The sequence below is a fragment of the Lissotriton helveticus genome, chromosome 2_1 (genome assembly GCF_964261635.1).
Source record: "Lissotriton helveticus chromosome 2_1, aLisHel1.1, whole genome shotgun sequence".
Lineage (NCBI taxonomy): Eukaryota > Metazoa > Chordata > Amphibia > Caudata > Salamandridae > Lissotriton > Lissotriton helveticus.
The window spans coordinates 1,789,162,931-1,789,183,873 of NC_136059.1; the positions used below are offsets into that span (position 1 = coordinate 1,789,162,931).

General features: G+C 46.3%; 1 protein-coding gene across 1 annotated transcript in view; it reads left to right on the plus strand.

Annotated features, from left to right (window-relative positions):
* BDH2 (3-hydroxybutyrate dehydrogenase 2) overlaps positions 1-20,943 on the plus strand; it is a 155,468-nt gene that overhangs the window by 19,450 nt on the left and 115,075 nt on the right. Inside the window, exon 2 of the mRNA XM_078676723.1 lies at positions 17,675-17,754. Within this exon, the coding sequence (XP_078532849.1) occupies positions 17,683-17,754 (72 nt within the window). The 5' untranslated portion in view covers positions 17,675-17,682. The remainder of the gene's footprint in view (positions 1-17,674; positions 17,755-20,943) is intronic.

Consider the following 20,943-nt stretch of genomic DNA (forward strand, 5'->3'; position numbering starts at 1 on the left):
TGTGGTTGAATTTGATTCTGCCACTGTCTCGTTGTATCATCTTGCAGTAGCCTTTGAGAGACGCAGCGGTGATATCAAGGTTTGAGAGGGGTTGAGACACGTTTTAGTGATGAAGGCAACATCCGTTTACAGAGTGGTGATGGTGTCCAAGATTTCTGTGGCATGTTGAGCGGACTTTGAACAGGATACAGCGGAGCAGTTGTCGGGTGTTTTTGGTCTTGTGGGCAGGAGTGGTGCCGTATCTTTCGTAGGTTGTGTAGCAGGAGAAGTGGCGGCGTCAGCAGGTGAAGGGTCTTTTGGTGGATCGCGGGAAGAAGGAGACGCAGCTGTTGTTTCGGCGTCCGGGGTCCAGGAATTCCTTGGCGGTGTACCGTCAGGTTGCGGGAGGGCCATGGTCCTGGCAATGGGTGTTTTCCCACCGGCAGTGTGCAAATTGTGCATGTCCGCTGCGTGGCCATGCAACGGCCACCATAGTGGTCCTGGTGGTGACTTTGGAGGTCCTGGATGTCGAGTAGGGACCTGGAACGGGCAGCGCAGGTCAGGAACAGCAGACAGTGCATGGGCAGAGGGACCACTGGCAGCGCTGGGGATGGACAAGCAGGGGCAGCAGGAAGCGCAGCGGTCGAGTTACATATGTTTGTGCGTGGTCAGGGACAGCAGGCAGTGCAGGGGCAGCAGGCAGTGCAGGGGCAGCAGGCATTGCAGGGACAGCAAGCAGCACAAGGGCAGGGGACACAGTCCCTTAAGCTGGGGGTCCCGTAGCAGCCGAGAAATGGCAGACAAAACGGAGGTGATCCTGCTCTCCGTAACAAAGGCTGCTGGGAGATCAGTCTGCTGGTGGAGGGTCAGGGTAGTTCCGTGATGCTGGAGCGGGTGCCTTCTGAAGAGGGGCTGGCGGCCGAGAAATGGTGGTAAAACGGAGGCAATTCTGCTCCCAGTAGCAGAGGCTGCTGGGGCATGTGTTCTGCTGGTGGAGAGTCAGAGTAGCCCCCCTATGATTTAAAATGTTTAGAAATGCATGAATTTTTATTTTAAATATAGACTCACTTGTTGTTTAAAATATTCACAGCTTTGCATTGAGACATCAAATTAATGTATGTTTGATTTACATATGAATACACACATTGTATACATATATTTACATACTTAAAAGTAAAGTATCCTAGCTTTGGCTGCAAAGTAGAATACTTTATTTTACACAAGGGATATTATAGGGATGTCACTGCATGTGATTTAATTATATGTGTATCTTAACCACCCGCCTGCTAATTTTATTTAGAACTTGGCTAAATGGGCCCATACAATACTAAAAACAATACTGCAAGTGCTATAATGCAGCATGCCATTAACTAAGAAGTCAGAATGTGTTTAATGGGTTCTACATGGCATAATGTTGCCCCTTGGTAACTATGTTTTAGTTAGAAGACCTGCCTGCCAATAGTGCCCACTTGAGTGATATGTTGCAGATTTCTAGAATTTACTGACCGTTATTAGACTAAACCATTCTGAAAATGACTTGAGGATTTCACAATCACTGTGGGGTTCTGTGCAATAAGCGACTATAATACATGGGATTCTGCAATCCCTGTATAAATGGCAGTCTCTAATTTCTTTATAATCTGCGACGCACTCAGTCTCTGATTATTAAGAAAATACGCCACAAATCGTCTATTATAAGTAGGGCTCCCGGTTTTATGGTATTTATTTTTTTGACATTTCTGCCTGTATTTATCCATATTTACTTTTTCTCAACTTTAACTGTATTTATCCATATTTATTATGGGTTTTGTGAAAAAAATAAAGCTGAAACTGCTATATTTCCGCATTTATTTAACCAATAAATATGTAGTCACGCTTGAATGCCTACCAAATTTCAGTGATGTGAACACCAGCAGAAGATAAATCAATGCACCTATATGAAAATATGCACATTTCACTATCCGCCTTGTGCATATCTACTACTGTTTAAGCCTCTTTACTAGAATTCCTTTTTTTTTTTAAATCCCCTTACTTATCAATCCACACAGTTATTGACCTGGCAGTCATGGCAAAGTGTAATTAGAATACCTCAAAAAAGCACCCAATTTCCATTTTTATCCATATTTAAAAATAAATACAGACAAGAAAATAAAAGGGTTTCTGTTTGTATTTATCTGTAAAAATCAGTAAATAGGGAAACCAAGGATCCTTAATTATAAGTTATTACAGTAGAGTTCTGACTTGACAAAGCCTGCTGCCAAAGCCAGCAAGCAGCCCAGGTCACGGTGTGTAATAGAAGCAGCTGTTTAAAGCAAAAAGAACTGAAAGTTGCTTTTCTTTTTTTTTTTTTAAATCTCTTTTAATAGCTTACAGTGACAAGCAGAGAGTGTTGTACTGCAGTCCTTAGAGAAAACCTAGAACCTTTATGCACCTTTCTACAAATTCCAAACTACTGCAGCTTTTTAGTTTGTTTTTAAACTGACTTGTATTGAACTATTTCTAATATTTGTTAGCAACAAATATGTGACAAGTTTTTGATGTGTTTAATTTTGCACTAGAGTTTTTATTTGAATTCTTTGTGTTTGCAAACAAGCTCGCTCTTTCATATGAAAGAGCTACGCACCAAGTTTTTTTGTCGTTTGTGGGAAAGGTGATGGTGTCAACATGGATTATATTGGATAAAGTACCCCTGGTGAAAATGATAAAGATATTACTAGTCACCTCGGAGTTCCACAATCTTGTTCCTCTAAATGGGCATCGAACTCCACAGTGAAGTATCCTTATAATGTAGGGTAGGTGGTACTTTATCCCTTAAATTATAGTGAGTGCTACAGCTAGAACATTTCTGGAGGCTATCTGCTGTGCCAAATAGCAACCAGTGTCTCTATGTTGAACAGCGTGTTGCAAGAGCTCCCAGTGCATGAATAGTAAAGTTTGTTTCTATCTGATATTGAAGGAAAATCAACAGAGGAACAACATATTCGTGCACTCACACTGAATTGGTTAGAATATTCCCTATTCACCCCAGTCCTTAGATGAGACCACACCTCCTTCAAAACATCCTTTAAAGCATTACAAATGGAAAAGGATCTTATTTCCTCCTATAAAAGGGTCAACCCCCAACAGAAATTGTTCCACAACTAAATTAGCCCAATGCCGAAGCTGCAACAGGAGGGAGGGAGTATGGCCTGAAACAAGGATGGGAATATTTAACATTTCCACCATATTTTACTTCCTTGTCCCTGTCTTTACCCAAACCCGAACAGGAGCTTTGGGCAAACATAAATCGAGCTCCAGTTTTGATAAAAAATATGCAATACCCAGGTGAATTTTAATGATGCATAACGTAAATACTAATTTTGGGACAGAAACAGCAGACAAAACCCAGTCCTAAAAATCTGATTACAGAATTTGCAGATCCCTTACCTTAGAATTATCCCCAGGCATCAAACTGGATCCTGAAATTTTTCTTGGGTTGTACCCCTGTCGCTGATAGGTGGTGTTGTTTGGCTCCATATGACGTCTTCGTCCGTTCCGGAAGTGACATGCACCGTGCCTATATAGGTGCCACCTCAGCGCGCTGGCGTCCGTTCTTTTCTTTCCATGCTAGTCAGCGCAGATCTGGATTGATCTACCCCATAGTCACCTTTTGACTAGCCTTTGTTCAACTTTTTTTGAAGTCTTTTTGATAGTATCTTCTCTTGGTGTGGCAGGGATATGATCTCACCTCGCCTGGTTCTTACCCTTCTTGACGGATTGTTCTTTCCAGGTCTCTGCCCCCCTTTTTTTTCCGGTGCCCACCTTCTATGCTGTGGTATTCCTCAGGGATCTGCCCTGAGCCCCACTTTATTTAACATTTACATACATCCTCTGGCCGTCATGGCTAAAACCCGAAGCATCGCACTGGTATCATATGCAGATGACACCCAACTGGTGTTCACCTGTTCCAGCAATTCTAATCAGGATGAGGTGAAATTCCGAGACAACCTTGTGGCCATCGCTAAATAGATGGTAGATAACTACCTTCAATAGAATTCCACCAAGTCAGAAATGCTCCTGGTGGGCGGAGATACCCATCGATGGGGTAACCACTGGTGGCCTATGACCCTTGAAACCCCCCCCTCCCCAACCGAAATCTGTGGTCAAGATCTTGGGGAGTTTTGTTGGACGATGCTCTCTCTTTTGAGGAGCACGCTAAGACAGTGGCCGGGACTTGCTTTAGTCTTCTACATGGCTTGAAGCCAATCTTGGGACTTTTTGACGCACCTATTCGGCAAATGATTGTCCAATCCACTGTGTTGGCACGACTAGACTACTGTAATGGGTGGCTATGTGACGTCAACAAATCTGTGACCAAAAGACTACAGCGGGCACTGAACGCTGCTGCTCGCACGCTTTTTGCACTAACAATGTACTGCCATGCCTCAGACCTTCTATGCTGTCTCCACTGGTAACCTATAGAGCAGAGAGTCCACTTTAAGACCCTATGTAAGACACACAAGATCCTGTACGGTCTGGGTCTGCATATTTTGAGCTAGCCTTGCTCTCTGCGAACCTGTATTTGGGCCGTGTCCTACTGGTGCGCAGGACAAGAGCAGGGGGGGCGCTCGTTTAGGGCACTTGCTCCGACCCTTTAGAACTCAATCCCTCCTGCCTCTCGCTGCATGCAAGACCACTGGGCCTTAAGGAAAATGATCAAGATGTGGCTCTTCTTCAATTACTATCCTCCTCGCTTTTCCGCTCTGCTAGACCTAGCGCTGGAAAGCCCAGTTGCTGCCATGCGCTCTATAAGTGCATTTAACATTACATAACATAACATCTCAAGAGGCTGGCTTCAAGCCCTGGGGCTGATATGAGGAAGCGTCTACTTTGACACTTGGCTTTGTGGTTTAGCCACCGCCTGGACCGTTCTCGCACCTCAGTGAGTTTCTGGGAGCAGGAGCGACCCCCCCCCCCCCATTCAACTCCAGGAGATTTTTTAGGGCATGTGCAGGATGCTTGCTTAGTATACACACTTGTTTAAGTGAAGCACCTGTATGGTGATTTTAGTAGTCTTTGACAACCTTTGAAAGCTCTCAAAGTGGTAGCTGTGGAGAGCAGCCTTCAGGCTTGTCTTGAATGAGTGTTAAGCAGATTGTTTTACCAGATTAATCATGCAGTGTAGATTAAATGAAAAATAGCCGCGCAGTGTATATATATAAAAATATGTCTATTTATACACAACACTCACTAACACATCGGTATATCTCCTACCCGGAGATATAAACACAAATACACAACAATACTTCAATTGCAAATAGTAAACGAAGCGCAAAATACAGTGGTCTCTAGGGCGAGACCAAACCATATACTAAAAAATGGAATGCGAACTGCGACTGAAGTCGGGACTTGGACCAGGAGACTCAGAGGAGCTGGGGACACAAGGAACCACCCAAGGTAAGTACCCAGAAACCCCACGGAGGCTGTATGCAGAGTGGAAACACAGCTGCATGTCCATAAGAAGTCCAAGGGGAAGTCGCAGTTGCATTTTTGAAGAAGATGGACCCTTCCCAGTGGACACTGAAGAATCACAGTGGAAGACAGACGGTTGGAGAGTCGCCCCCCTGTGGACACCCCAGGGACCAGGATATCTACACCAGAGAAGCCGGGTGTGAAGTGACGTTGGAAATCGCTGTTGACCACAATGGAGGACTTCAGGAAAGATGCAGCTGGAGAAGACTGTGTAGGAGTCCGGTGATATACAAGGGTGTATTCTTGAAGTGAAGAACCTGTAAGCAGAGGGGACAGTATCTATGCCACTCAGAGGTGACCAGGAGGCCCGGAAAAGCAATGCCCACCAATGACGGGCGGTTCAAGAGAGTTGACAGTGACCTTGTTGCTGCAGCTTTGAGGACCTGGCGACACAGAGGAAGACTAGGAGCCATGCACAAACTGTCCCACGTTGGAAGTCGAGAACCAGGAGTCGGTGTCCGGTGGGAGCACTAAGAAGCCTAGGCAGCTGCAACAGAGGTGGAAAGTGCAGAAGTAGCAATGTTGGACTGGCAAAGGACTCGCCACAAGCAGGGAAGTCGGAGCAGAACAAGACCCTCGAGGACCCACAGGCCAAAGGCACAGGAGTCGCAAGAGGACCTCGAGCAGCTCATCAAGAAAGATGGCCCATGGAGTAGAGGAAGCAGTGAGGATGTTGTAGAGGTGCTTGAGGCTGGAGCTTCTTTGTAGCCCAAAGATCTCTGGAATGCAGAGTCAACAAGCCTTGACAGCGGCAAGTCGATGCGGTGCACAAGGGTTTGGTCCCAGCGCTTCTGACAAGGGATACTGGCCTCAAAATTGTAGAGAGGACAGTTCAGACCTCAAGGGAGTTGCAGAGTCACTACCTGTGTTGCTGAGCCTTTCGAAGACCGTGACACGGTCAGCTTTGCTGCGGTGCCTGAAGATGCAGTGCAATGACTCCTTCACTCCAAGGGAAATTACTGCGGGTTTCCTTGATGCCCACAGTTCTGGTTAAGATCCTAGAAGAAGCACAGACACAGACTATGAAGAAAACTTGCAGAACAGCGAGACCAGGAACAGCAGGAGTCTTCCTTAATGCATTCTCAGTTCCAGGCGAAGTCCAAGTGTCCAGACGGTCGAAGAGTGACGTGGTTTTAGTCTTGAGTCTTGTCCCACGATGAATCTGAAGACCCAACCACAGGTAAGACCTTAAATGCGCTTGTAAAGGGGTTAGGACAACTCAGGGGTCCCTTCCAGAGGAGGGGCTGGACAGAGGCTAGGATACTTCCTTGTTGCACCAGAGCAGAAACCAAGGGCTGCCTGAACTAGTTCTTTGGGAAGCTTCCCACCCTAGCACAATACACTTAAGCCCTGTCTGGGAGGTGGTCACCCTTCCCTGTGTCAAGAAACCTATTGTTCTACCTTCCCCGGCTCGAGCTTGGCTCAGCAGCAGGAGAGTGGAATTGTGTCTGTGGTCGGCAGCAGCACTAGCTTGCTGTCAGACCCTGAAAGTCTGTAACCAGAAGTACAGGGGGCACTCACAGGGAGACCCCAGTACATGGGATCATACTTCCAACACTGGAATTTGTGTTTGGGTATGAATCCAACATGTTTGATACCAAACATGACCGGGTTTTGTGCATCCACTATATATTGTTAGATATCGCATAATTGCTGATGTCTATTATATGTATTAGAATAGCTGGCCACACTTATAAAGGCTTTGTAGGGCTGTCCTGCTCAGGCAGGAACACCCTCACACATATAACCAAGCACTCTGCCTTAAGGTCTGAAAGGCCTGCCATAGGGGTGACTTATAGGTTTTAAGTTAAGAAAACATATCTGTCCTGAGGGGTGCTAGCACCAACTTGCACAGGCTACATGGCAGGCCTGTAGTCGCAGTTTGAGTGGTCTCTTGTGGGTGGCACAATACATGCTGCAGCCCCTGGGAGACCCTTGGTGTACCTATGCCCTGGGTAACTTAGTACCATATACTACAGCCAATTGTGGATGTTCAACTGTACTTACCATGGTCAATTTAGGGAGAAAGCACAGTGATTGGGGTCCTGATTAGATTAGCAGGATCCCAGTCATACTACTCAAAAACATTCTGACACCAGCAAAAAGTGGGGGTAACCATGAAAGCAGATCCTACTTTCCTACACCATATGCCTCATGCCTCATATTTGAGTGGCCCGTTCCTGCTGACCTGCCTTTAGGCCTTGTGGGTTTGGGCCCCTTGGATCCACGGAAGGATCTGGACTGGCGCTGGTAGAGCCACCTTGACCTTTCCCGACGCCGTTCTTGATGCTGATGCTCTGGGCGCCTTCTGGCAGCGCCGTCCCCATTCTGATCCTGTCTCGATGAGGGCGTTGTCCGATGCTGACTGGAGCCATGCCTTCCAGACTGGAGCCTCAGCCCTAATCTTATGGGCTAGGACTATGGGAGCAGTGGGTTGGTTCGCTGGACCCTGAAGAATACCGGCCTCTCGACCCCCAACATGGACTGATGTGAGGACTTGGCAGAAGCCGGTGGACTGGAGACATCTCCATATACAGACATGCTTTCTCCCCCTACTATGACTATGGAGGAGGGAGCATCCTTTGCAATGGTGGTGTGAAAGGAGGCCAAGGTCCTGGATCATAGCCTGCCGTCTATGGCAGTCAAGATGAATGTATTGACTGAGGTGCTTCAGCAAGGAGTGACCCCTCAGAACGGCTTCTCACATTTAATGAAGCCCTTACAGATGTCCTGCTTGGGACCTTTTCCAAGCCTGTCACAGGGACTCCTGTGAATACGATGCTTGCCTGCACCGTCCCAGGGGATCCCAAATTCCTCACACAACACCCTATCCCAGAGTGCTTCGTCATCTACCCCTCTACCTCCCATGTAAATCCTGGCACATCCCTACAGTCCCACTGGATCCAAGAGGCTGGACACCTTAGGGAAGCACTGTGGTCCATGAAAACTACTTGTCTTTTAGGCCATTACTCCTATGCTCTAGGAGATTGGGTTGCGCAGATACTCCCCATGTTCCAGAAGGAGTCCTGTGCCATACTCTCCCACGTTGTTGCTGACAAGAGATATGCTGCTAAATTGATCAAATGTGAACTGGATTCCACCGCCTCACTGGGCAGAACGGTTTCCTCAACCGTGGACTTATTGCACCACAACTAGCTGAAAACAACAGACTTTTTGGGGGAAGCCAGAGCATCGCTTATGGACATGCCATTTGATGGCTTCCATCTCTTCGGAGACCAGACAGATTCATCACTGGAGTGCTTTAAGGACAGCAGGGCTATGGCCAGGTCCTTGTGCTTCTCCACACCTCCTTGCCATTCCCAATCCACCTTTCATGGCAAGGGAAGTGGTTTCCAGTCGTGTCTATACCCCCCCACAAGGCACCGCATCGCACAAGCTTTCTAGCCTCTGCATGGCAAAGGACACGGTACCCACAGACCCATGAGTCTGGCTGCCAGGGGTCAGGCCAGTCTCCTAACCCACTGACAATAAAAGCCTCCAAACCCTTATAGCCAGCCCTCTTACCATCAAGGGCACCCAGTGGGAGGCAGGATATGCTATCACCTGCCCCACTGGATGTCTATCACATCAGACAGATGAGTTCTCCAATTTGTCCGAAGGGAATACTCCCTCCCCTCTGCCTATGCTTCCTGCTTACGACAGGCTGACTGAGGACCATCTGTCTTTGCCGTGCCAGGAAGTGATGGCTCTCTTGTCCAAGGGAGCCACAGAGAGCGTGCCAATGCCAGAAGTAGGTTGTGGTTGCTATTCCTGCTACTTTCTGGTGCCCAAGATTGTTCTATTCTAGACCTGAGTCCTCTCAATTTCTTCCTCATGGAGAAGTTAAAAATGCTCACGCACGGTCAAGTCATGTTTTCCCTTCACCCGGAAGACTGGATGGTAGCGTTGGACTTGCAAGATACTTATTTCCACATTCTCGTCCTGCCTTCCAACAGACAATACCTGAGATTCACGGTGGATCATGAGCACTTTCAGTTTGCTGTGCTACCCTTCAGCCTTACCAGCACTCGTCAGGTGTTCGCTAAGGTGATGGCGGTGATTGCCGTTCATCTGCAGAGATCAGGGGTGCCAGTGTTCGCCTATCTTGACGACTGGCTGTTGAAGGTGGGTTCACCCCAGACTGTCTCCCACCCCTGGACTACGGCGGACCTCCTGCACTCACTGGGGTTCACTGTCTACGTGCAGAAGTCACACTTGACTCCCTCTCAGACACTCCCTTTAATTTGAGCTGTTCTGGACATCGTGAAGTTGCTGGCCTATCCTCCAGACTGGCAAGTCCAGGATATTTAGACAATGATTCTGATGTTTAATCCTCTATCCTGGATTTCGATGAGACTGACTCTGAGGCTGCTAGGCCTCATGACCTCCTGCATCCGTCTGGTGACTCATACCCAATTATATATACGGGCTCTGCAGTGGGATCTGAAGTCCCAATAGGCACTGCATCAGGGGAATCTCTCCGACCTTGTCCTGATATCGTAGGGAACTGCAAAAGACCTATATTGGTGGCTGATGAACCGTGATTGGATCAGCAGCAGACCCCCCCCCCATCCAGAGCTAACTGTAGTCACAGAGGCGTCACTTGTGTGCTGGGGCGGCCATCTGGAAGATGTGGAGATCAGAGGACTGTGGTCTCCGGCGGAGAGTCAGCTCCATGTGAACCTGTTGGAGTTGAGAGCAACCTGACTGGCATTTCTTTCTTCCATCAAGAGAAGACTGGTTCAGATGTTCACTGACAACATCGCCATGTGGTATTGCTGCAAGGGGGGGCAGATGGGATCACGGATCATGTGTCATGAGGCTTGGCACCTCTGGACATGGCTGGAAAATCCTGGCATTTCCCTGGTGGTGTGGTCCTTTAATCAGGCTGCCCGGTCTGGAGGATATACTGTTATGGCAGCAGGGCACTGTGTAGCACTTGAATCATTGCATGCTCTGCCTTTATGCATGGAGATTGAGCAGCAGTAGCTGACAGTTTTAAGCCTCACAACTGAAGTTTGTGATGTCACTGTAGCAGCCAGGTATCCCTCAATCAAGACTGTATACAACTGATATCCTGGCGATAATCCTGAGCAGTATTTGCTGATCTACGTAGGTGAAAAGAAGCATTCACTTACCGTCTGTTTCTGGGGCTCCACCGTGCAGTAGATCCGAAGAACTGTCCCCGTCTGCTTGCCGGCCTTCGTCAAGCTGAGACCGGGGCCTCGAGTGCGGAGGGTACCCGGCCGGGATCGCAGCGTCGGCGGCCTCTGATTGGGATGAGAAGCCGGTCTGTGAGAACCTGAGATCTGCGAGCCGGGAGAGATGGTACCAACCCTGCCCTGCGAGAGATTGCCATAGTTGGGCCGGAGAGAGTCCATGCTGCCCAGTTCCCATTCGGTGAGATGTTAACGGTCCCATCCGGGAACCAGTGGGTGACTCCCGGCGAGCAGCGGGAAGCTTGTTTAGCCTTTTGGTGACTCTCCCTTCTGCTGCCTGCACCGACTATCGAGATCCAGCCGTGAAGCCTGCTGATTCCAGAGGCCGGACAAGACTTTGAAGTGAGGGAGAGGAGAAGGAGACCGAGATGGCTGAAATGGCGGATGATGCCTTAAAGCGCACCCCTCCTCTGGGCAGAGAAACCGATGCACATGAGAATCCCGGGGTTTGGCTATGTGGGGAAACACCCACGCATAGACATATACTGGCTGCACTGACCACCTTGCGGACTGCTCTGCTCCGGGAGACCCAGGAGTTGGGAGAGCGGATGGCCGCCATTGCTGTCCCGCCATCTTGTAACGGTACGGATTGCTTTCAAGGAGGCGTCGGTGCGTCTCCCTCTGCTACATCGACGTATTCCCCGGATGAGTCTATATTCTTGGAGACGCGAATGGATTTGGTACCTGAGCTTACTGTTGCTATACCTGTTACACAGGTGATTATCTCATCGGGGCCGTTTTCTGATCGACGAGTTGAGCAACAGCATCGATCCATGGTACGGGGGGCCCAGGCTGTGTTTCGGCGCTTCCCACATTGTGTGCTTCTTTTTCCGTGCTTGGCGGACCTGTTTTCGGACTCTAGACTGTTGGCGGTGTGGATATTGTCGCATTCGGACTTCCGCCATGCATCGACGGAGATCTCTCGGTGGCTGGGACCCTGTGGGGAGGCGACGCTGCCTGATTCACCTGGGACTTTCGGGCCCTTTGTGCTGGTCTGCATCCAGTCTGCAGGAAGGTTCAACGTTGATACTATTGACAGAAGAGGCCAGGGGGGACCTTGCTTGGGACTTGGAGGGACTTATAGATGGTTAATGGCGATTTAAGGGCACGTTTAGTGGGGTTGTAATTGATTGCGTTCTATGTGATTGCTGCTACTTGTACTTCTTTTACTGTTCCTGTTGAGACGATTTTTAGTATGCGGAGGTGGGAGGGACCGGATAACCAGACCGACGGCCCCTCTCCTGTAATTTTGCTTTTTCTTCTTTTTTTTTTTCTTTTCTCTCTTTTCTTCTCTGTATTTCGGGTCTCTCATTTAGGGCGACAGGCACGCTGCTGGGGGGGTAGGCCATAGCCTTCTGCAGGGGTGCAGGGTTGGGGGTTGGGAGATGGGTTTGTTCTTTTGTTCTCGCTTTGTTTCTATGGCCCTTTGCCCTTTTCCCTCTTCGATGTCGTCGTCTTTCATATCTCCCATAGTGTTTTTTTCCCTTTAGGGGGGGGGCTAGCTAGCCATGATTGGTACGTGTTTATTGCATTTATCCTGACTCGTATACCCCTTCTCCTGTCCCATTCGATCTATGTACATCATCGGCGTAAAACTTTGTTTTTAGCGAAATGTGTTGGGGGCGTGCGTGATTGTGCGACATTGATTTTCGACTTACTTTTTTGTTATTACAAAATGAACCGTTTCAGGTCCTTATTATCACCTGATATCTTAATTATGTATCGTATCCTGGATGCTGCTCTGCCTTTGACCTCTGGACCGCTGTAATACTTCATACTTACCGTTTTAATTGACTTGAATAGCGGCCGGCCGGACTGGTTGTAGGCCCATGTTTGTATTTCCGTGCTGAAACAATAAAGGTTCTTTAAAAAAAAAAAAAAAGACTGTATACAACTGCTGTTTTGGCAAATGTGTGGTTTGGTAAGGTGCTAAAAAAATTGAACCCCTTTCTGCATCTCTGTCAGAGGGATTATTATTTGTTCTTTCATTAGCCTGACAAGGTTTTGTTTGAGCACAGTTAAAGGGCATCTTTCAGCCATATTATCATTCTTGAGGTTGCCGGATCCGCCCTCCTTGTTCAAGTCACCTTTTGTGACTTGATTTCTAAAAGATATATATTATCTATCCCCTCCAAAACTCTTCATCATGCCCCAATGGTATTTGAATCTAGTTTTAACATTCTTGGTTGCCCATCTTTCAAGCCTCTCTACAACTGCCCTTTACAACTTCTGACCTTAACAATTGCATTTCAATTGGCCATTACATTGACCAGGCGGGCTAGTGAACTGCAGGCTCCCTCCGTTCACCCTCTGTACACCACCTTTTTTTCCAGACAAACTGTTTCTGAGAATATATGCCTCTTTCTTGCCGAAAGTGGTGACACCCTCCTACGCAAAGTCAGGCCATCACACTGCCGAATTGTGCTCCGCCTCACGTCAACAGGAGACACACCATAGATTGAACCCAGAAAGAGTGTTATTGTTCTACATTGATCATACCAAGGAAGGCTGGGTGGACGATCAACTCTTCATTGGGTTTGCTGAAGCAAAGAAAGGAAAATTCATTCAGAAAAGGACCATCTCATCATGGACTGTATTAAAATCTGCTACACACTGCCAAGAATCATGCCCTTTAGGTCTTGCATGCGTATTCCACCAGTGCCAAAGCTGTGACCTCTGCATTAGCTCACGGAGTCCATATCCTTGAAATCAGGCTGCGACCTGGGCATCACTGCGCATTTACCAAGCACTGCTGCCTGGACAGTCCGGTCCGTCGAGATGAGCGCTTTGCCTATTTGTTCCTCCAGGACTTTTTGGTCTAAATCTGTTTGCAGACCCACCTCCTAAGAGAGGTATGGCTTGGGTATCTGTATCTGTTCTAAGGTAAGGTATCTGCAGCTAGAAGTTTCTAGCAGATGAACAAGTTATTTACCTTCAATGATGCTTTATCTGGTAGAGACTGTCTATCTGCAAATTCCGTACTGGTCCTCTCCAGTCTGCAAATGGATTTTTCTAAATAGGGTAACCCTTTATGAGGTCCTTGGTGTCTACACACTGGTACATCAGCAACCTTCGTGACTCTTTGCTTCTGGGTTGAAAGGTCATGAAAAGTAACTGATGTCAGCAGCGATCACTGGGGTGGTTCCTATATAGGCACCGCGCACATGACTTTCTGTGCGGACACCGATGCTGAGCCAAATGATGCCACCTACAGGTGCGCAGAAGTACTGCTATAAAAGTTTCCGTATCCAGTCTGATGCCTGGGGATTATACTAAGGTAAGGAATCTGTGGCTATATAGTCTCTACTAAATGAGGCATTGATGAAGGTATGTTACTTGTTAATTTGACTAGTCATGAAATTCTTAGCAAAATATAGGATATACTAGTTTCTGGATTGGATGAACCACCTAAATAAATAATGATTTATCGGACCTCCAGCAAACAACTCATCAAATGTGACAAGGGCTGTTATGTTATTTGTTCGGTATTGTCATTGTTGAATTCTTTTCACATTGTCAATGCCTCTGAAGATTTTACTGTGGGATTTCCTAGGCCTATTAATAAATGAGCTTCAAAAACATTCTCTGCAGGGGAACTGTGTATTATGTATTTGGGCCTTTCTCTCATATGGCAAGAACTGAGGGTACTATGTGTAGGAATCTGTTTTTTTATGTAGGAATGCCAATGTAGGGGCACACTATGCAACAAGTCCAGACTACCCTAATTTGTTTACAGAGTTTACATTAATAGTCCTAATTGTTTTATTTGTGGTAGTGTGGTCGAGCAGCTTAGGCTTATCAGAGAGGAGTGTTAAGCATTTGTTGTGCACAAACAGTAAATAAATAGTTCACACAGTCAATAAGAAATCCAAGACCAATTAATAAAACTAAAGTATACTTTGATAAGAATTGATACCTCAAGTTCTTTAGAACAACTTAAGTACAAGTAGAGATATTGATTTAGATGGAAGAAAAATAATACTCAAATAACGTTGTGAGGCATGAGCCTCTAACACTACAATGTTATTCTATGGAAGAAGAACACTGATTCCAAACCGGTACAGAATCCAGAGGTGCCCTTTCGGTTTTAAGGAGTTAGGGGGCCAAGGTCCAAAGTACCACTAGCAGTTTCCCTTTACCTGGCCTAGGGTGTCTGGGTGCTTGGGTGCTGGTCAGGATGGTAGCCTTGAACGCTACACAGTTGAAATCAATGGGACTTTAAATAAGGGCTACAATGGGAGACTTCTAGGGGGGGATCAGGTTGTGGGGACCCTAGGCCAAGGGGCACAGGCAGAAGTCATAGACCTGGGCTGTGAAACTTGGATGCAAAGGGTCTTAGCTGCTGGCCACTGGAGTTCGAGGCTCTCATGGTTGTTGGTACATCTGCAGAGGGGAGAAAAACAAAACAGCAGAGCCACTCTGGTCGTGGGTCTCATCTGTCCTGATGTCCCACGACGTACAGGAAGGGCTTACAAGACTGTGGTGTCCGGGCTGGATGCAAAACAAGCCTTGGCCGGTGCAAGCACCCCTGCTTTCAGAGTATTTAGGTGCAGGGTGGCTCCTGGAGGCTCTAGCATCTCAAAGCTCGGCTGAGATATGGGGCTGACCACTTGGAGCCACTAAAACCTCCTCCTGAAATGATCCTACCTCAGTGGGCACGATGGCCAGCAACACAGTGAACCAGACAGATGCTGTCAGTGCCTGCAGATGCAGGAGATAGCTCCTCCACCCCAAGGAAGATGGTAGAACGATGTTGGAGTGTTGAACATCCCTCCAAGTGTTCAGGAGGGTGCATAACCGCAGGACGGGTCGAGTCTTTGCAATTGTTAAGGAGCAAGCAGCAAGGCAAGGTTTGGCGCTAGGTTCTGTGGAGGTCCTTAGTCCTTGCAAGATCGGCTCTTCTTTGTCCTCTTCAGATATCCAGTAAGTCGAATCTGGAGTCAGGAGGACCCCTAAATCTTCAATTTAGGGGCATTTTGGGGGGTATGCAGTAGTATCAAATGGGCTATCTACCACTAGGTCGACTACACCCCTATGTCCTTACTTCCTGTGAGATGTGGGCATAACCCTGACCCAGAAGTCCCTATTTCACCAAAAAGAAGATGGTGAAACCCTTCTCTGGCTGTCCACTTCAGTTAGCTCACCTTAGGGGTGTGGCTAGCCTCTCGGTGGAACACGCCTCTGGAATAACTAATTTCCCATCTGCACTGGTGTAAGATGGGCCCCATGGTAGGAGGTGGCATTCCCCAGGTCTGATGGGTGGCCAGGGTTGCATTTCAAAGGTGGCAGAGGCTTTGAAGCCTCTGGTCTTGGTAAGCTAAATTGCTAGCCATCCTGCTGGAGGAGGCAAGAACACTCTGTGCACCCATACCAGTGGCAAAAATTTGGGGCGACCATGTCTAAAAGAGGCACTTTCCTAAATTATATATGAACGTGATAGCTAGATATTTTTTTCTTGACCTTTGCTTCCGTACAGGGCCGGATCTAGGGCGGTGCGACCGGTGCCACTGCACCGGGTGCTGACTCTTCGAGGGGGCGCCCTGTTTGGAAGTAAAAGCACCTGCTGCCTCCTTCTTGACCTCCGGCAATTTTCACTTAACAATAAAAATGTCAGAATAACTCCGATAATTAATATTCTTCCTGGAGAGAAAAGGAGGTTTGTCTAGTGGAAGTTTTTCCTCATTTTACGGTAGCACAGAGGGTTAATATGCATGCTGCAAAGAATGTGTACCATGCAGATCACAAAGTGCATATAGTTTAAATAGGTCAGTGCCTTGTCAGAGAGATACTTTTGTTACTAGCAGGGTCGATGTTAAAATCGTAACATGGAACCAGTGGGCTAATAATGGTCATCAAAGAGCTGCATGCGAACTGCATATATAAGAACATTATGATTTTTTCCTCTGTCTTTCTTTATTCTAATGTTTCAAAAAGGGTTTATTTCTGAAAACAAATCCTTATTATTAAATGTAACCCCCAACCTGACGGTTATGGTTTCAATTCTGAGTTTGTACTTCCTCAGACCAAGCACTCCTAAACTATGGATGACGTGTGACTCACCTTGTAGTCTTCTGGCTTATGTAACATCTCCATACACTGATTTACACACACATTCTTGATTGTCTCTGTGTAATGTGTGTGTGATGAAAGTTCTCTGACACCCTACACTGGTATGGGTGGTGCTATATAACGAATTGAATACATCTGAGAGAGAGTGAATATGGAGACTTGAGGGGGCACTGGTAAAGGGTGGTAGTGAGGGAATCTGTGGGGGGTGCCCATGGGGGGTGCTAACAAACATTGTCGCACAGGGGGCCACCAGTGCTAAAGCTGGCCTGCTTCCGTATTGTGCAGCACACCAACTAAAACATCTCAATTCATGGTCGCCTTGAATATCGCTAGGAAGGATCTGTTACCTTTTGGGATATTTAAAAGAACACTAAGTCTTGTGATGAAATTTGGGAAGGCAGTAGGTAGCAAACATCTAAAGTCTTTGCTGCTCTATTATAGCCTTGAAAATGTCCTTTATTGCCTTTATAGCCGTTATGGTCCCACATGAATTATATTATTATAAAATAATGAATTGTTACATTTTAATGCGCATATGCAATGATGTTTGTAAAGTAAAAATTCATAAAGTATAGACTTGGTTGTAAATAATACAAAATTGCAAAGTTTTTAAGTAAAACTCAACATTTAAATAATTAAATAAATCACGACCTCGTGTATCCGTTGCTGCCATTTTTGGAATTGTGACCTCTCCCAACATTTAACCTGGTTTGTTTTTCTGTTATCAATTTGTTTAAGTTTGTTTAGCCTTCCTGCAGTATGAAGGCATTTATGTTTACATTTGTTATCATAATTGCCTGTGACGAAATATTAGTTTACACCATTTTTTATGTTTACCAGCTGCGATTAAGTGTGCAATTTTTTCAGGTCTGACAGCCATGTTTTGTTTCTTGAAGGTTGCAGCATGGGTCGACTAGATGGGAAGATCATTGTGCTGTCTGCTGCAGCTCAGGGAATTGGTCGAGCAACTGCAATAGTAAGTCTAAACAGGCAATGGGGTGCAAGGGTACCTGGGATGCCTCTCTCCAGAAGGTGGTTGCGGGGAATCAGTCGACTATCTGCAGCATGTTGTATGCCTCTGCCCAGCATTGCTGTCCTTGCGCAGATCAAAACTGAGGCCTGAGTGGAACAGATTGGGAGTTCGGTCTTGTATGCAGGGTATCATCGCGGCATTGAATCCGGAGAACACAGCTTTAAATATTTGCCTCACTATTATCCATCTTGCATATCGTAAGCTTAATCAGTAAATCCCAGGCCCTGTGTCAAAACCAGGGAACAAGCACAGGTGGTCGTAATAATGTTACAACTTTGAAGTTGCTCTCCAGCAAAACCAGTGTATCCAGCCCCAGCCTAACAACATGGAACTTGAATTCAACGACTTGTCATTGATTATTGACTGTTGTTACTCTGAGTTGTACATTAACTTTGGGATGTCCTTTTTCAAGTTGGTGTGTTACCTGTTGCTTTTAGAAGTAACCTCTATTTTTACTAATCGTATTTATTGATACTATGCCGTCATGTGGTCACACTTAAGCGAAGGTTACCTTGTCCTAGAAGAAATTTTATATTAATAATTGTATTGCCTTCTATTTTGAGAATGATGGGAGGAGCTCAGTGAAAAATATTTTCTAATGAATTTAAGTTTTGATTTTCATATATATCCATGAAAACCATACTTTACACAAGAGGCCGCACCCTCAATGCATCAGATACAATTACAAATGTTACAAATAATTTTACAGATGTGATTACATATCATATTACCCTTACCACTTCGAAAGAGATGTCAATGTAGTATCGTTTATTGGCTTGTGTGTGTTATTTAATTGCATTTTGCTTTCAAGATTTCTTGATTGGTGCAAATATTGCAAGGTTTTGCATTTTGTGTGCGAGTTAAGGTTTGCTTGGCTGTTGTGCAAATCATGGATTGCAATCCTTACTATAACCTGTGAATTTCAGAGATTTTTTTATTTTAACATCAGTATACATCTGTTTTTTATTTAGTTGTTATATTTTCCTTTCACATTTATTTTTGTATATTACATGTGCCTACACCTTTAATTTAATTTAGTAGACCATATTCAATGTACCTATAATGGAGGTAAACCCCTTCTACCCCTACCTCCTCTGTTTTATTTAGAATTATCTCTATCTCTCACTTGACTGGTCTGCTGGGTTTTACATATAAAAGTAGGGGAAGTATTCTTATCATGTACTGCAGTGGGTACTTTATCCCTTATAATACATGGTCACACCATCACCTTATCCACAAACTATTTAAATCCTTAGTACTAACTTAATCTTACAAAAGAGAATTGCATGTTTGCAAACATGAAGAATAAAAATAGAATCTGTGGTACAAAATTAAACACATCAAAAACGTTAGATATTTGCTGAAAGAAGATATCAGAATCAGTTTTGTTTAGAAGAAAAAAAAGTGCAGTCGCTCGGATTGTGCAAAATACATGCAGAAAGATTCAAACTTTTGTATAATTACCTAAGGAGTGCAAAAAAAGAAGATATTGCCATAAATATGTATTTTCTGCCTGTCAATGTAGAGCTAAAAAAACAGAGCAGAAGAAACATTTAATTTTCGTTCTATAAACAGCAACTTTAATTATGCTGTGACCTGAAGTGCCTTTCCCCTTGGCTGTTGGTTCTGGCAGCAGACATTGTGATGTCAGGACGGAGCTGTGAAAAGTAGCTTAGTTGAGTTCTGATGACATTTCTTTAGAACAGGTCACTAGGTGCATCACAAGTTGCCTTTTAGGAAATTAGAGACAGGTTTTTATTCAGGGATTTCAGATTCCCATGTATTATACATATATGTATATACCTATACTAATATATATCCCAGTTGCCGTCGCCAATGGGTAATTATATTGAGGATCGTATTTCCATAGGATTTGCCATTTTTGTGTTGCTGATAACTCTGTTTGATGAATGTCCACACAACTATTCAAAAAAGAGCTACTTTATGATGAGTTTCTGCATGGAAAGGCTTGGGTTGATCAGTCAAGCGGGGGCAGAGAAACCTGGGTCCAAAAATGCACTCCTGCGTGTTATAAAATGGGAGCTCATTGCTAAATAGGGGAAGCTGGGTGCGTGCTGCCCAAGCCTCCAAGAGACCCCGGGGACACCATCCCCCAAGGCCGACTTCTTATTAAAGGGGTGGGTCCACTCTCCCAGAATCAAAAGAAGCATCCAGGGAACCCATCCCCCAGGCCATCCTCTCCATAAAGAGGAATTGGGGCCACACAGCCACAGCCTTACAGAGTCTGAATAGGCCCTGGAGACTCCACACCCCAGGGCCACACTGCACCGGATGCGGGGGGCATGTGGACCCTCTTTCAGAGCTATACATGACCCTGGGGACCTCCCAATCTAGAGCCAGCTCAGGTAAGGTGTCCCGAGGTCTACGAACCCAGAGACACAGTCTTTTCCCTGCCCGAGAGCGCGGACAGGAAAAGACTTGTTCTCCCATCGGGCAGGAGTATAAAGCTGCTCCTGCCCAGTAGGAGAACAAAACTTTTTCCCAGCCCGCGCTCTCAGGCAGGAACATCAATGAATCACAGTAATGCCTTCGCCTATTGCACCCACGCTGGGTACAGGCTAAGCTGAGGGGGACCTGGCCCTCTTCTAGCAGCCACCAACGAGGGCTCAGCTGTGGCGTGCTCCGGGTGGGTACTGGGGCACACCACTTGAAAGATTATATAAAGCTGGCTCCTTCAGGAGCTGTGGACCGGAGGTGCCCTGGGGCTCGCCCCTCCCCCCTGCAGCTCTCCACTCCCCTCCCCTGCAGCGCCCAATAATGTATTAATTTTCTGGGCTGAACAGGGGTAACCCTTAAAAAAAGAATGCCAGCTCCTGCACAACCCCTAGAAAGGGGGGATCGCCGGGTGCCTTGGGGCTCCCCTCGCAGCACCTTTTATAAAAAAAATCAGTGGGTGTCCCAGGCGGGACCGGGACACCCAGAAACAATTAAAAATAAACATGCAAAAAATTAATAATAAATGAGCAGCCCCAGCCGCTCATTTATTATTCACTGCTCCTTTAAAGAAAGCCAAATAATGCCCTGCGAGGTCAATTTATATGTTTATTTTTGGTGATAACCCTATAAGGGGCATCACCAAATTTTTAGGGCTCGGGCTGTGTACACTGCGCA